Here is a 16,908-nt window from a genome sequence, read left to right as displayed (position 1 = left end):
AAATAGAGCATCAAGTATCAGAGAAACATATTCCAGTAGTATTTTATGATAAAGAGGCACAAGGAATATTAAATTTTCTCTTAATCATCTTGATTTGTCAAGAAAACAGGAACTGATGAAAATGCAGTATTTCTAAAAATAGTATTGTCTGCATTAGCTGAATTTAATGAGGAAAGATACAATCCTGGTAAAACAGATGAGGTCATAATGTGCTGAATGTTCTTTTTAATTCTCTGATGGAATTTGTACTCATTGTCATTTCCTTAAGATACTGGCTACACATGCCAGTGGATCAACTTTGTTCAGAGATCTGTATATACACTTCTCTGTTTTGTTCAAATTTGCCATGTGAACTTTGTCCCCACACCATACTCAAGAATTCACTCTCAACAGTTTAAAAGCAATTATTATCCAGTGACTTATACAGTAAAGACAAGTCTTAGGTGTTCAGTAAAACAAAGAGATCTTCCTACAACATGTCAACTATACAAAAACAATATAGCCAACTTTGATTGATGATAAGATAAAAAGTTTAAAGATCAAGCACCAGATACACAAGATTGGTGCTTTCTACACTGTTCTGGTCTACAAGTAACATTGTGACACAGTCACAAACATATCACAAACCTTATCCAGCACAATGCTAAAAACAACAGTGTTAAGGCACCATTGATGTGCAGCTCAAAACAATTAAAAAAGAACTGATAGTGGTAAAACACCTGACATCTTAAATGGGAACGTGCGACTAAATAGTAAAATTTGCATGAAGCTAAATGAGGAGAAATAAGTTTTTACATCAATAAATATGTATCAAATTATTTTTCATGGTTTTATAAAAGTTGCTATCAGTAGTCACATGGAAAAATTAAGTCAAATGCACCCACTTCGTAACAGCAAATTAATAATTATACAAAACAGACTGCAATGACCTTGATTATTGCCCATTACATTTAGATCTGGAGACCAGTCTGAAATCACTTAAAAATTTTAATTTTTTAAACTTCAATCAAAGCTTGGGCCTGATCATCCTTAACTTCTAAGTAAAGTTCAGAACTGTAGGGCTGTATGCAAAATCAGCTGTTTCATTTTCTGCGCAAAAAAAAAAAAAAAAATTGCTTCTTGAACACAATTTTTGATCAATGTTTCTTCATTGGACTTGAAGACAAGAATAGATTTACTGAGCCACACTGTTACAAATACCACTTACAGCCAACAGAGCTCTCTAATTTCTCCTGCTTTTCTAGTGGCAGGTGAGAATGCTGATGTTTGAAAGCTTATATCTTAAAAAGTAAGCATAATCATGTAATCATATTTTGGGAATTCTTATTTTAAAATGAACTAAACCAGAGCATAAAGAAAAAATATTGCACTCCGGTTAGCCTTTCACACAGCTAATTCAGTTTTCTGCTTTCACGTCATTATGTATAATTCTGAGGAAAAATGCATAATCTCAAAATGCTTTGTTTTTTAATGGAAGGGCATTTGAAACTGCAGACATCTTAAGGGCATATGTGAGTGCACCAATCTTGAGAGCAGGGCATTTGTGAATGAGACATCTTTGCCTTTCCTTCCCTAGTCTTCTACAGGTCAAGGTCAACAGCAGGAAGCATGCTGTCTGACAGAAGTATCACTGCAGCTAGTCTATGCCCTTGCTTGAACCATTTTGCTAACCAATCCACCCCACCCTCATGGTTACTTTTCTCTTTAGAAAGTCTCTTAACATGCTTCCAAGACTCAAGTAAAAGTAGTTGCAATGATAGTGAATAACTTGTTTCATGCTCAAACTTCTGACAACTGCCCCACATCTGAGTATACAAAACTCTACAGGCATACAGACACTATCTCTCTCTCACACACCCCAACATATCTGACTATGCTAAAATCTACAAGCACACACACACACTCTCTCACACACAAACATATATAGATCTTTTGTGCATAAACATTTTGTGGCAAAGATAAATCTTGGTCAGTAGATTATAACCATTTTAAGAGTTGTACACTTTTAAAATTTGTGGTTTCTAGGGGAGTTAAAAAATCAAGAAAAGTTAAAAGAGTCTGTGCTGTTGTTGACTGACTGCAAAGGCTGAAAGTCGGGTAACAAGACAGCCACTTTTCGTCTCATTTCTGCTCGCAGCTTCTCTCGCTCCGCCTCTCTTTGCAACTCCTTTGGGAACCGCCGCCAGGCTCGGAAAACTTTTCGTTGCAGGTGCCTACATAAAAAAATTATGCTCTGATGGTGAATCACTTCTTTTTCTACGAAATGTATAAAAAGGAAAATGATAAAGCTAATGAGCATTATGAATGATACATTTATGTCTGTGAATTTCTCCCACCATCTCTTTATCGACTTCTTCTCCCCTTCCTCTTTCTTCAGGTTCCCCTCTTCCTTGTTAATGCTAGTCCATGCGTTGAACCTAACCTTTTAAGTAGAATACTAGAAGTGACCACATCAACTGCAACCATCACTTCTAGTAATGTTCTTAGCAACAAACTATTAATATCAGAGAATGAGGAATCTTTTGGTTTTATTGAACAAATTTATGTTTTTCTATAAGAAAAGCAACAGACATAGCATTACTTGCTATCAAGTTAGCCATCAGCATCACTCCCATAACATTTCTTGTAATGTTCTTACCAACAATCTATTAACATCAGAAAAACAATAAGAAATCTTTTATTCTTGCTAAGTGCATTTTAACACTTCCCTTGTAGTTCTCCTTGTGAATGTGAACCTTTTCATAGCTCTGCATTGATACACTGCATTGAATGAGCTATTCTATGGGTCATTTTCATCATACACCCATACTTAATGCATTAACCCTCTAATGGCCACTGGGGTCCATATGGACCCCAACCAAAGTTTTACTATTTATGAAATGCAAACAGTTTATCTCAACCCAACAGGTGGTTGCAAGTCCTAAACAGGCTCCTACTTGATTAACAAAAGATGTGAGAACGGAGAAATTCAGTTTTGGATGAATAAACAAGGTGGATGACTGCACACTTGACAGTGTTTAGATCTGTTGATGGAAAGTCAACTCCAGAACTACACTAAAACCTCTCAGCTCGTTGATGCTCCACCTTAGCTCTCTGCAGCTCAACACAAATACGGGGCATTTTCCACAGTGTGTGCATTTTCATCATGATGAACATGAATGGCTAAATGGTATGGGGTCTTTTGTGGTTAACACTATAAAAATTCCATGGCTGTTAGAGAGTTAATACTTTTTGCTGTGAAGTAAAAAACAACGAAATTTAAATTACTCACAAGGGAAAGAATTCTGCTGCCTTTTGCATCTGCTGCTCTCCCTTTTCCTTCTCTTCATTTGTGAACTGGCGCCATGCATCAAAAGCTTTAGGCACAATTAAGTCACTATAGAATCTGTCTGCTCGTCGTTCCAAGAACATTGCTCGGTATTTGTACTTGAAACACAATAAAGGTGCATTTCAAATAAAAATTTGATAGAAGAGTTGCAAATTTGTGAGTTTAATAAAACCCTCAATGTTCACCAAAGATAGGAGGGCATTTTTTGACTGAAATTAATGAAGCAGGAAAATATTTCAGAAAGAAAATTAAGGAGAAATATGTGAACATGTGTCTAAATGTGTATGGTGTTTGCAAGTGCATGCATGTTTCAAGGATACTCTCATAAAAGTAGCAAACCCATGCGGATTATGAAACATTTATCAATCAACTGACAATTCAGCGAGTTAACAGCTAAACATGTCATAATGCTTACACTCTTCCAGCTCTTGAAACAATGCCGCACAATGATGTAGCCGTAAAGCTCGTCGGCAAGCCTTTTTTTCTCTGCTGTGACCTCATCTGTGAATGTTTTCCAAGCTTTGACTGTTAGCCTGTCAGCAGATACTCAAGATCAGTAAGTGCAAGGATGGCTTTCACTCTGCAGCTTCCTTCGATAAGTTGCCCATTTGGAGTAATATTTGTATAATCTCATTCTAGACACCACATTACTTTTAAACATGCAATCTTGAAACAAATATGAGAATAAATAAAGAGTGCTATGCAATAAATTAGTACCAATTTTTTTTTAGAAATTTTGGGACTGAATGGGAAAACTCTGTGTGTGTGCATGCACACATGTGGAAATGAATGGCTAGGCAAATGAACATTTGTGTGAGGATGCCACATATGACTGCTCACATGAAGGACAGTTCTCAGGTACCTCATCATGCATAGATTATGATGATGTTCAGCCACTTTCATCTTCTCCTGTGCCATCTCAACCATTTTCTTCAAGGGCACTAACACCCAGAACTTCATCAATGCCTTCCTGTAGTGCTCATCTGCCCTCACATTCAGTTCTATTTGTCGCTGAAGTTCATTTTGCCTTTCCTGCTCTTTCTGGAAAGGAAAACACATTCATATTTTCAAACATTACTCATTAAGGTACAGAGGATTCCCTAGTCATCTAACTCCCATAATGCATTGTGGCAATGCCATTTCCACAAATAGACCACACACTGTACCTCATGTTTAAGCATTTAAAAACATTCCTGAAAAAAAATGAAATGTGAACATATATGCAAATAGTTCCCAAGTGATTCAGATACTATTTGCAAACAGGAATTTCCTCTATTGTACTACTAGAGTAATGAGTGAAAGGAAGGTTTGATTTTCTTGAAATAGACTACCACTTTCATGACAAAGATGGCAGGAAAAGGAGAACATGAAAGAAGGCATATGTGACAGCTGAAGTCCTTTTCTATGGCAGATTCTGACTAGCACTATGATAAAGAAAGGTAACAAATCTTCAGACAATTCATACTTTATCTGCAGCAATAGTAGTTCATTATTTACAAGTATAAAATGTATAATTGTGTCAGGGCGAATTAATTTCTGCAGCTCAGAAACCAGTTAGCGGTTAGTGAAAATGAGATTCACATCCTATTGTAGAGAAGGTAGGAGAAATTAAATGTTACCATAAAACAAGTTTCTAGAACACTAAAATTCTCTCTACAAACTGCAATCTTTCCTTTGCATGTGTAGGTCATTTGAAACATGTGTCCTGATCAAACGTTTGATAAAAGATATATCTGTGACAAGTTTCTAGAAAAAATCAGCACAAAAAGTGAGCTCTGATAAAAACAACCTGACAAGCAGCATGGATGGAAACAAGCTCACCACTACAAGACAAGAGCTAGATAAATGATGATGATAAAAGAAAATGGCAAACAACAAGCCAGTGACTCATGTGTGGGAGACTAAGGCAGCAACGGGTGAGAATGACACAAATGCTGGAGAAACAACTGCATGGTTACTTGTGAAGCCATGATTTGTAAATAGTTTCCAACCACTAGCTCCATCATTTTCCTCAAGCAGCGGAGAATGAGAAAGTTGTCACCTGTTTTTCCTGCCGCTTCTTCTCTTTGTACGCCAAAGCCCTTGCTCTTTTCTCTTCTTCCTCCTTCTTTTTATGATCCTCCTCTTCCTGCTTCAGGCGCTCCTGCAAATGCAGTGGATGAAACAGTTCTTTACTTTTCCTCATCTCCATTAGCTGTGATCTGTATGAAATCTTTATCATCGTCATCTTATCTTTTCACCCTATTGATAATAATGAGACTCAAGTTTGCATTTCCCTGTATTAAAAACAAATGGGTGTAAATTACATCAAAGAGAGCTCTAAATAATGTTTTTAAAAAACCCTCCTGAGTATTTTTTTAACATATCCTTTAGAAAAACAGAAAGGTGTTATATGTTTATCATTTTCATTAATCATTGCAATTTGTAAATTTTTCTATCAGTGTCAAAGATGTCTGAAGACATGCATGAATGCATGGATTCTGTGTAAGTTTCTAGGCATTAAGCCCAGACGTTATGACAGACAAAATTTGATTATCAATTTTTTTCTCAATCATATTTCTATTCCCCATTGCTCCTCCATCCCCTCACCAATCTCTCTTCTTCTGCTCTGCGACGTTTCTCGTCCCTCTCTGCCTTCATTCGTGCTCTCTCCTTTGCTCTCTTGTCCATGTCTTTTGTTGTGGAGACATAGGTAAAGACACAACAAAAACAGTTCATGATAATCTTTCTTTTTCTCAGTGTTGAAACTTACTGGACACCTAAAATCTGTCTTGTTCAGACTCTTGCTGAAAAATAACTTAATATTCTGCTTGTTTACATTCCTTGAGAAAACACATACTTAATAAGCTATGCAGCAACTGTCCTTGAGTAATGACTTAAGAGAAAGCTATAATTTTGGTAGAATATATAACACAGCAACAAATTCAATGAAAGTTCCATACTTTCAAGGACTTGAAGATATTTATTTGCATGGTTCTGGCTGACTGCACTGCTACTGTGGTCACTCCTGAAGGTGCTAACTTCTGACCTGTAATTAACAGCACTTTTGTTAAGGGCAACTGGTAGCTGTGGCTAACATTCTGAGTGGAGAACAAAATTGTAAAAAACTGTAGAGAAGGACAATAAGGAAGAGAGGGCAAATGAAAAGAAAAAACAGAATCTTAAACAAAACAACACAACAGTGCTTATCTTAAACTAACCATTGTGAGCACTTCACAAATATGTAACACAGAAGGAAAAGGGCAAAGGAGTAAAAAACATTTAATTATACTATTCTTGTGTTCCTTTTATTAACTCAGTAACAAGCCATTTTGTAAACTGCACAAATATGTCATTATGGCAACAGTCCACACCTGCAAGTATTCCCTCTACTTATCACATCTTGGTGAGTGGGAGGGAATTCTCTTGTGGCAGACCTGTCTGTCCTTGAGGTGTCTGGGCTAAGCTCTTGTCTGACGATTGTCATCTGTTTGCTAGCACCGTCCCCGCCTGCCATCCTTTTCTCACTTCTGGCACTGCTTGATCCTTTCACTGGGGAATCTTCTGTTATAGAAGCAAACATGTTTTAAAAAATAAATACTAGCGTTATGTGTAATCCATAATAATATGTAATGAAACATGAAACTGTGAAACAGTAAAACAGGTATCTCAAATTTGAGGCCAACACTGACAAGACAGACTGCATTCTACTTTGCCTTTGAGCTTTGAGTAACTGGTCTGCATCATACATTAGGTAGTCATCAAGCCTTCATTAATGTGTTCACCATTCAAGGTAGTTATTCAAGAAATACTTGTTTATAAATTGTATTCAAGATACAATGACTGCCAAACTCAGTATACATAATAATAAATAATAAAAATGCAAAATTTGTAAAGCCCATACTCACACTCCTAAGGAGCATGATCTTAGCGATAAAAAACAAGAAAGAAACATGAACAGCATACAAGGGACAGGAAAGCAAACAAATAACATATGAGCTATAAAAGAAACATCAACCGTACTAAACAAAGAAGAAAATCAAATACAGAAAACACAAAGAGGAACCTAATAACAAGAACAAGAGCTGAGAGTAACATGATATTGCAAAAGGGTGTGAAAAAGGACTAGCATTGTGGGAAAGGGTGTTATGAGTAATGTTTACAGAAGAGGTGTGTGCTCAGTGCACGTTTAAAGGATTCAATAGTGGGTAGGTGGTGCATCTGGAAAAGGAGAGAGTTCCATTAATTCATTACATTGTTACATTACAGTATTACTAGTGAATTCTGTATTCTATACTGCACACTGTACTCCCTCTATTACAGTTTCACAGATGAAGTCTGTATATACATACCCTGAATATATATATAAATTCTCAACACACTGTACCCAATGAACATACTATGATATATACTCTGAATACAATATAACTAATAAACTCTGTAGACTACATTCCACTGTTTCTAATGAACTTCACTGCTATGAACAAGGGGTTGTCGCCTCTGTCTGTTGGTAGAGAGGGATTATCGCCCTTACCCGTGCATTAGACGGAATGCGGGAAGTGAAGACGTTTTAAGAAAAAGTGTGCATAAGTGAGCGAAAGGTTCACTGAGCCCCAGGTGTATGGAGAAAATACTGAGTTTGGTTATTCCTACACCAGTCTTCGAAGCAGAAAGACTGTAGCGAATTTTAAGTAGAAGAGCTTTGGGCATTGGATTAATTCCTTGCCTCGTCAAGGTATTGGATGTTGTTTTTTCTTGCTTTGGCTATCTCCCTATCCGTGAAAAAATGGTGTGAAATGATGTAATATTTGGTTGGAAGTGATGATAACAGAAAGAGGTTTTTTTTTTGGTGGTTGTTGTAATAGTGATTAAGTTCAATACAAATATATTAATTAGACAATAAGCATTTCAGGAATTACCCAGGACAGGAATTACCTGACAAAGATTACTCTGACCCAATGATGATATAAGTACCTTCAATGTCCTGAACATGGTCATCCCCACTCCTCTCATGCTGCTCACGCAAATTCGTCTGAAGGGACTGCACCTGCTGCCCTGACATCAGTTCTTGAAGGAGGCGTCGCTGCTCACGGATCTCACTTTGCTGGGTATGAAGTAGCTTTTGCTGTGCCATAAAGCGGTGCTCAAAGTTGTTGACAACATACCGCTTGTTCATCCATGGCTGGGTACCAAACCTGCGTCTGATCTGAGAAACACAATCTTTCGGTACATGTGTCCATGCATGTCCTCTTGCTAAATAAAAATTTTGTTTTATCTTTTTATTTTGCTTTTTTTCAAACATACAGGTGTAGGGACACGCCAGCATTGTTGTTAACCCAAATAGCGGTGATGGCTAGGGTAAAACGGCGTATTGTTCCAGTTTCAAGCACAATTACCTCCACACATATACAGAGGATGTTGAAGTGCACATAAGTAGATTTCATGACAGCAACAGCAGCCTATAAACATGAGTTTCATCTAAGGTCGACCCAAACCAAAGCTCCAATTCTCACCTTCAAGTCATCATGCTGAGGAACCTCTTCATACTGCTGCTCGTTAGTGGGGTTCCTGCTCAGGTTTTTAATCTCCTCTTTGGTCAGTTTCACATGCTTTTAGTCACCTGCCATGCTTCTCTTGGAATGGCATGCCCTTGGCTGGAAACAGAGGTAGCACTAGCACTGTGCACTATATTGTGTGTTGGCGAGGTCATGTCTTTATGAGGAGACATGTTGGGTTCTTGGGTACTCACCTCTCTGAACCACTTCTGTGTGTAGATGGACCAGATCTACTCTTCTGCCCAAACATAACAACAAGTAACTTAAATCATACATCGAACTGTTGTTTTCTTGTTTTACTCCATATGAGTACCCTTTACGCTCTAAACTGTTGTAAGTTCCAAAGCAACTTCTTAAAATGGGTTTTGAAAAGAGTTCATGCTTCCTCTTTTACGTCCTGAAGTTTCCTATTTCATAGTTTCTATAACACTGACATACTACATGTATGTAAAAGTAGACAGTGGCATGCACAATGTCTCCAACCTTGCTGTCTGTGCCATTCCTTTCCCTTGGTGGAGTGTGAGAAGGAGGGGCTGATCCCAACCCCACCTCTGTCACAGCTTTCAGCAGGTTGAGCATCTTGGTTCGCGTCTCTTGCTGCATCTTTTGCAAGGCTCTCTGGTCCTGCTGCTTGATGACCCACTCTCGCCACATGTTGAAATGACGGTGTAGCGTGATTGTGTGGTGGTGCCGTGTTGCTATGAGATTCTTCCTGTTAAAGCAAAGATCTTTTGTGTGGATTATCTTATGGTGCACAATTAATCATATACCATGCTTTGCTTAGTTTTTTTGAAGAGATAGCGTAGACAGGGGCAAATATAATTAGCTTCGGTAATTAGAGTTGGACTATGCTTTATTACCTGCCTAGCCATGATGAACCACTTGCAGTTGGCTGCCTTTTAAACAGTAAGGCTGCAGATTGTTACCTTATTTTACCTTCTTGTCATGTGTTTTGTTAATTCATTTTCTTAGTATTTTGGAATGCCAGTTCTTCAGATCTTGGTAAAGATTTATGAATGAGATCCAAAGATAAACTGATTACTTATAGAGCTGTTAAAAAAGTGCAGAAATGTTAGGAAACCATGTCTGGAGACTAATGATGGGATGAGAGAGCTTTCCCCAGTAAATCAGGTATCCACAAAGTACATGACAAGGGAGAGATTTTTAGTCATAGGTCCAAGCAAGCTTTGAACTGCCAGCCTTGTGCTTCAAGATCAAGTGTACTATAGCCACAACACTGGAGCCCCCTACTTACCTGGACCAACCTGCAAAAGAGTTGAGATTAAATAATTGACAGCTTGCTAAAGTGGGCAAAATCAAATAAACCACTAAGCTGTAAAACGTTAATGAGAGCAAATAATCAGCTGCACATACCTATTTTCTTCTGCAACATTCTTTTGATGCTGTTCAGTCTCCAGTGTAAGATGCTGAGAGCGCACCAGTGACCTCCAGGCATTCCATACACGCAGCATCAGTTTCCAGTCAGCAAGAGCACGTGCTTTGCCAAGCTGCATGCGTCGTTGGATGACAATGTTGTGCCAGGCCAAGAAATGCCTATGAAGCATCTAGAAAGGAATTTAAATATTAATCTTTTCATTCTTTAGTGCAAAATACAGTTTAATAAACCACTGGTTATATCATAATTTTCTCCCTGATAATGACAACTAGTAAAGGGATGCTATTTTGTAATTTTAATCAAGAAAAAGATTTTGTCATCAACATTTATTTCTCTTTGAGCAAAGAAAGAACTACTTGTAGGCTGTTACATTTTTATTTGTGTGATCCATGATTACTATAGTGCAATTTCTGCTGGAAGGAATTATCTAAGTATTTAAGTAATCACACATAAGTACCGTGTGTCTAAATGGCGTTTTTTTAATGTCACATCAAACGAACCCTTACTTCCTTTGAGCTTACAAATTAAAGGATATCCAAGTTGAATTGAAGTAGAAAAATGCAAACACTTTATATTTTGTATCATAAACACTCATACTGATACCCAAACACAAGAAATCCGAGGGTTTTAAAGCAAAAATCAAACAAAATAAAGACAGAAGTAAATTTCCAAATTATAACTAAAGTTCAAAGTAAATAGAAATAATCTGATTGTAAATCAACCCATCATGAAACATCACTTTCTTGTTTCTCCAGACATTTCCAAAAATTGGACACAAGGTTCTAGTCGTGCCTAGGATGTGTTCCATCAAAAGAAACATCTGAATAAAAACAGTAATGAAGTTGACGTTACCATCTCAGAGGGCACCAAAACACATCTACAGTGATTCTACAACTGTTTTCCGTTCTTATTATATTTGTGTGTTTTTCTTTCTTTTTAGTATGCACTTTGAGCCCGCCTTTATTGGTGGGAAAAATGCTATACACATTATTATTAAAAAGTTACTTATAAAGCACAATCATTCCAATGTCTAATAGATTCTAGTGATTGTATATCATGCAGAAATTAATGTACGCATTATGATGAAAAAAACCCCAAAAATTAGTGTATGAAAAAGGCTCCATTTTTTTTTTAAATGTCACAAGTTATCTTGACACATGGCCTTGTGTTGCCATTGTTTTAAAACGAAAAAAATCCAAAATATTCAAATTTTTAAATCAATGTTTCCTGCTGCTGTATTAATGGATGTAACCCATTTAAAAACTGTTTACCTATTTAAATGATTGGACTTAAATCCTTTTAGCTATCTTGATTTTGGAGTAAACTGAGTGTGGCACATTTGAATGTGTGGTCTATGTTTAGGTTGCTGAAGGCACTGTATATTTATAAATTTAGCTTGGAATATGCTAATAATTTTCATTTCATATCTTTTTTAAAATAGCACAAACGGACACATACATAGATACAGCCCTGAATCCAAAGGATTCACATAAAACGAGGTACAGCGCAACATTAAAACTTGCCAATAATGCATTTATAAACTGGTCAATCCAGACAGAGGTTGGTTGTAATAATGAAATACAAAGAAAGATCACCTTTAACCTCAGCGCTGCTTCTTTGGCCATGGCCAGTTCCTGCTGTGCAATCTCAGTCAACTTGCGTTCATTCTCCTTGCACTGTTTCAGCATTTCTTGCCTCTCTAGAGCTTGCTGTCTCTCTAGTTCAGCCTGAGCTTGATAAGCCAGTACTTCTTGTTCATTTTCAGCCTGCACACGCAAACCACTAGAAGGTGCTTTTGTTGTATATGAACACCATCATCAATGATAATTTACAAATTTGGACTTTTGGGACTTCATACTGTTAACTGTATTCAGCTAACATGTAGACATATACTTCTTATCTAAGAGCCCCAGAAATGTAAAAAGTTAACCACTGCTACCGTGATGCATGTACTGAAATACATCAAAACAAAACAGAATTTCTGTTTTTAATAACACATCAGGTACAACAACCAACTTGATTCTTGCTTCCACATGAGGTGATATTTGTGGCAGATGGCTTGATAGTTACCTCAGTTTCTCTTCCATTTGAGCTTTGTGCTGCTCGGCCATTTCCTTGCGAATGGCATTCATTTGCTGACGGATCTGCAGCTCCTCTTGTTTGGCTCGGAGGTAACGATCCTTCTCCTCCTGTAAAACACAGATGCAAATATTTTTCTTAAAATTTCTTTTTTGTGCTTATTCGGCTGTTTTATTCAGGAAGTCCAAAATAAATATAAAAGCACCACAATAAACAATGATGATGATGATGATGATGACATAGAAACAACAGTCTCCAGCAATCAGTCAGACGTTAACCTCCTTGGTGTTAATATCAAGTGTTACTCAAGCTCATAATTTGATACAAAAACAGTTAATCCAGAGCATTACCTGGGCTCAGGATGCAGTGACATCCAGGTTTAGTTTAGTCATTGTTACTCCTTGAGGAGCATAGGTGCCGCGATATTCAGGTACCTCTTTGTTAACCATTTCTGAGCTCAAGTAGTGCCCACATACCACTCTTGAACACCAAAGAAGCTAACACAGAAGAACAGTTGTCTATTATGAACCTTGGGCTTACCTTCAAAACAATCTGATGAGCTGTTAGTCGCGCTTGTTTCCTAACCTCTGCCTCTTTCTTCTTTTTTTCCAATTTTTGCTCCCTTTTTCCCGATTTTCTCGGACACGTTGGTGCCGAAGTTCCATTTTGGACCGAGGGTCATGAAACTTCTGATCAGACTCAAATCCCAAGTCCTTCTTGAAGTCTGACCTTACCACTTCTTTCTCAAGCATGGTTTTAATCACTGTGGACACTGCCTCATCCTCCTCCATGTTGTACAAGTTAGCAAATGGATCTGAGTGGAACATACAGACAGCATGAATAGCCATTTAATTTTTATTTTAGACTGACCAGAGCTTAGTAAACAGATGTGACTGACTAGCATGCTCTGGACAACACATGCTAATATAAAGCAAAAGAAGGCTAAACCAAGCCCACAAACATATACAAACCACATTATAACAGTTCTACCCACCGGCTTCTAAGCTGCTTTCTCTTTTTCCATTTGATGCAAACCCCATGCCACTAAATTCCTCAAAATTCCCATTCAGCATGCTGTTCCATTCTCGTCTAGCCTTTGAGCCCAGTTCCTGCTGTCGCCAGGGGTCATCAGTTTCAACATCAGCATCAGGTTCAGCTCCATCTTTGGAATGAGTGACCTTTTCGGATATCCATTGCCGAAGCAATTCTTCAGCTGTCACAAAAAGAAGGATGAGGATGCTATCTAGCATACGAAGCTGTCAAGAATTTTTTTCTTATTTCTCTTAAATCACATTCATTTTTCTGTTATGCGTCCTTACTCTTAGTGCCTTTTTCACAATTTTTGTGTACACAGAAGCTGTTTCAATCATTTAAAAAATTTTTTTTTGGCCACCTTCAAATTGAGAAATTTTAAGAGATGCACTTGTTGGAAGCTTTTTAAAACCATTTTTAACTACAAAATTTTGATTAGATACTTCTTTACTAAAGCAGCTCTCTTTTTTACCACTTTTATCATCTAGATTAGTTGGTTTGAATGAACACTTTACTAAATCAACTTTTCCTTTTATCATCTTCAAGTTGATATTTGTTGTGTTTTTCTTTTCTTAACCACCTTTAACTTGACATATCAGAACCGATACCTTCTTCATAAGCTTCATTCTGTATTCTTGCATTATCTGACATCTCCTGCACAGCCTGTTGACCTCGCACTCGCCCAGGTACATTGCATGATGTTGTCTCTTCCCAGCACAGCCTCAGCAGCAAGATTTGATGCAGCTTCTACCTTCTGGAAAACAACATTTTTTATAAATGCAGTTTTATAAAGAATGATCCTTCATACAACATATACCCAGATGGAAGACTTGCGATATGCTAAGATAAGACTAAAATTTATAAAATAACTTGCCACTTTAAAAATTGACTACCAGTACTTAAACTAACTCAGATATCTATTTCTGTGGTAATTTGCAAATACCCAGATCAGGGTTTTTTAAGTTACTGGCTATGCAAGACTAGAATTATGACCTTCTACTATGAAGACTAGAGCAGTAACAAGGCTACAGGGCCATCCCAGATTGAAAAGCCCAGCATTTCCCAGAATAAAATGTTGTGGGTTTTCACACTCACAGTAATAACTATTGGTGATTTTCAGACCCTTGACTAAAACTATAACTCCCATAATACACAGTTTGTATGATTTATGGACCATTCACAGACAAAAATTAGTTCAATGTTTAATGTATGCATTAATATTGTTTTTGTCTTGATCCCTAATGTCAAGAAATTGCTTTATAAGTGACAGGTTTTTATGATGTAAAGTGCGCCAATGAGATTTGAAAATAATAATAAAAGCACAGCTTAGTATATTACATATAGTCTTAAAAGATGAAATCTCTGACCTAAGATCTTTTATGATTTTAGACTCCCAACACTAATGTTTTGATATTTTAAGACCTCTGACACCAATTGGCTTGTATACTTAGACTCCTAGACAAATTTTCTTAACATAATTAGGAACTTTATGTATGTTTATGGGAAACACTAATGTAGCCAACAAATAAACACCATCTAGATAAATTAGATAAACTACCAACACAATAATGACCAAGGGATATTCTAGCCAGTACAAATAAAACACTGACATGAAAAGATCAAATTTTACAAATTTCCTACATTGTATTTAAGTCACTTTACAGTGGAACCTTGGATTACGTGTAACCTGGTCTGAAAAGTTGCTTCTCATGTGAATAAACAGTAAGCAACTAGCAGGTGACATTCTGACCAAGAATTATCTACGAGAAGGAAAAGGCCTTGTACAATGACCTTGTTAGTAAACTGCCCTGTATGTCAACAGAAAAAAGACGAAAATTTTAAGGCAAGCCGGGGATGAGAAGAAGAGAAGTGGCATTCATGGTGTTGTGATTCATGGAGAGGTGAATAAATATTTTTGGATTGTGGAAGGAATCGTCTGCATTTCAATCATTTCTTATGGGAAATTTTTCTTTGATATATGAGTGATTTGGATTACGAGCATAATTTGTTCTGGGAATGTGCTCATAATCCAAGGTTACACATTGTATGACGTTTCAAACATAGCCTTATATACATACACTACATAAGCTGTTTAATTTTCTTATAGCATACCTCAATCCAGTGCTTAATATCATCTGTAGTTGTCACCTTCTGTTACAGAACAAAGAGACCTTCAAGCAAACAGGGATAGACAAATAAGATTTAGCTTTACAAACAACACTGTACTTGACAGTAGCACGTATTAAGCAGGTCTCTACTGAAGGCATCTTAAATTGCCAAATAACATTGATCTTAAAGGAAATATAAGACACTTTTAAATGTAATTCATATTTTTTTAAATGTTTGTTTTAATAAATAGATAATGTTTATTCTTAGACCAGAATAACATATACAAAGCATTAGTTTGACAGCATGTGGAATATAGACACATAGTTTATTTGTGAAAAGGTAGTCTGTACTTATTGAGCATGCAACATCATGCAACTTATAGCATGTTTAATGAGAGATATAAATGAGTCGAACACTAATAATTAGCTTGTGCCTACTCTAGTCCCAATTTTGCACTACTACTAAAACACCTGGCAGTGCAATGGAAAAGATCAGTTGTTTGCTTAATCTTTGCTGCCTATTTTAAAGTAGTGACATAATTTACAAGTAAAATTCCATTCACGTTTCATTCCATCTTTGTAATGACCGGGTACAGTAGGTGTGGATTTTCAATTGGTGTGAATGGAACACGATTGACATTAGTTTATTAAAAACGTTCTTGAAGCATGAATAAACACATTTCTGCATAAAAAGTATTAAATAACTGTTTTAAATGATCAATAATCGATGCTAATGATAATTCTGAAAAAATCCGGAGAGGAAGAAATATCTATATATATATATTACTTATTTGTAAGTGGTGTGAGTAGACCAAGATTTTGTTATCTATTTGTGGACCAAGTAAGAAATCGTAGTTAAGTGATTTGCCAGCACCTGAATTCGTACAATGAAACACTTAAACATAAAACTGACAAAAAAGTCACTACTGATTTAATCTGAACTGGTAAAAGTACTTAAAACTTCTTAAAGAAAGGGGTTGCACTCTAATGGGAAGTTGCTAAATGAAATCAAGCAAGACTGGTTTGAAGCTGAACTCAAAATACAAACTTGAGCCCTGGAATGTATCCGAGGTTTTGTTTGTCTTTTCCATCTGTATAACCCAGCTTTGTGATAATCGTCTTCCATTCTTGGTAATAGCGATAATTCATTCCTCAAAGGTAACTGACGAATAAACGGTTTAGGCCAGAAGCGTAACTCGGGACGCCATTAGTCAACGTCAATCTAGCCTGCAGTGATTCCACTGAACCAAACAAGAACAAGACCGTATCAGAAGATTGAGCCAGTTGGGGATGCTGCACAGTTAGTTTGACCAAAACAATTAAGTAACCATAAACTTTGCAACAAATGAAGTAATAAGACTGCTAGCATTAATACCTATCATAAATTTAAAATATGTTTGAAAGAATTTAATTTGGGGCACTCACCCATCA

General features: G+C 36.8%; 1 protein-coding gene across 1 annotated transcript; it reads right to left on the bottom strand.

Moving 5' to 3' along the window:
- Positions 1–388: 388 nt before the first annotated feature.
- LOC112567505 (coiled-coil domain-containing protein 191-like) lies at positions 389–16,705 on the bottom strand. The gene is given in 23 exon segments (XM_025244198.1): positions 389–2,213; positions 3,272–3,426; positions 3,744–3,861; positions 4,191–4,369; positions 5,370–5,471; positions 5,918–6,000; positions 6,271–6,356; positions 6,682–6,871; positions 8,282–8,513; positions 8,821–8,921; positions 8,924–8,961; positions 9,057–9,100; positions 9,346–9,574; positions 10,237–10,427; positions 11,725–11,728; positions 11,986–12,024; positions 12,329–12,447; positions 12,878–12,966; positions 12,969–13,151; positions 13,332–13,550; positions 13,978–14,116; positions 15,482–15,520; positions 16,526–16,705. Coding segments are annotated over 23 exon segments (2,832 nt in total). The 5' UTR covers positions 16,604–16,705; the 3' UTR covers positions 389–2,038.
- Between the last annotated feature and the right edge of the window lie 203 nt (positions 16,706–16,908).

The sequence above is a fragment of the Pomacea canaliculata genome, linkage group LG7 (genome assembly GCF_003073045.1).
Source record: "Pomacea canaliculata isolate SZHN2017 linkage group LG7, ASM307304v1, whole genome shotgun sequence".
Lineage (NCBI taxonomy): Eukaryota > Metazoa > Mollusca > Gastropoda > Architaenioglossa > Ampullariidae > Pomacea > Pomacea canaliculata.
The sequence above is the reverse complement of the archived record's forward strand: the minus strand, read 5'-3'. Positions and strand labels throughout refer to the sequence as shown.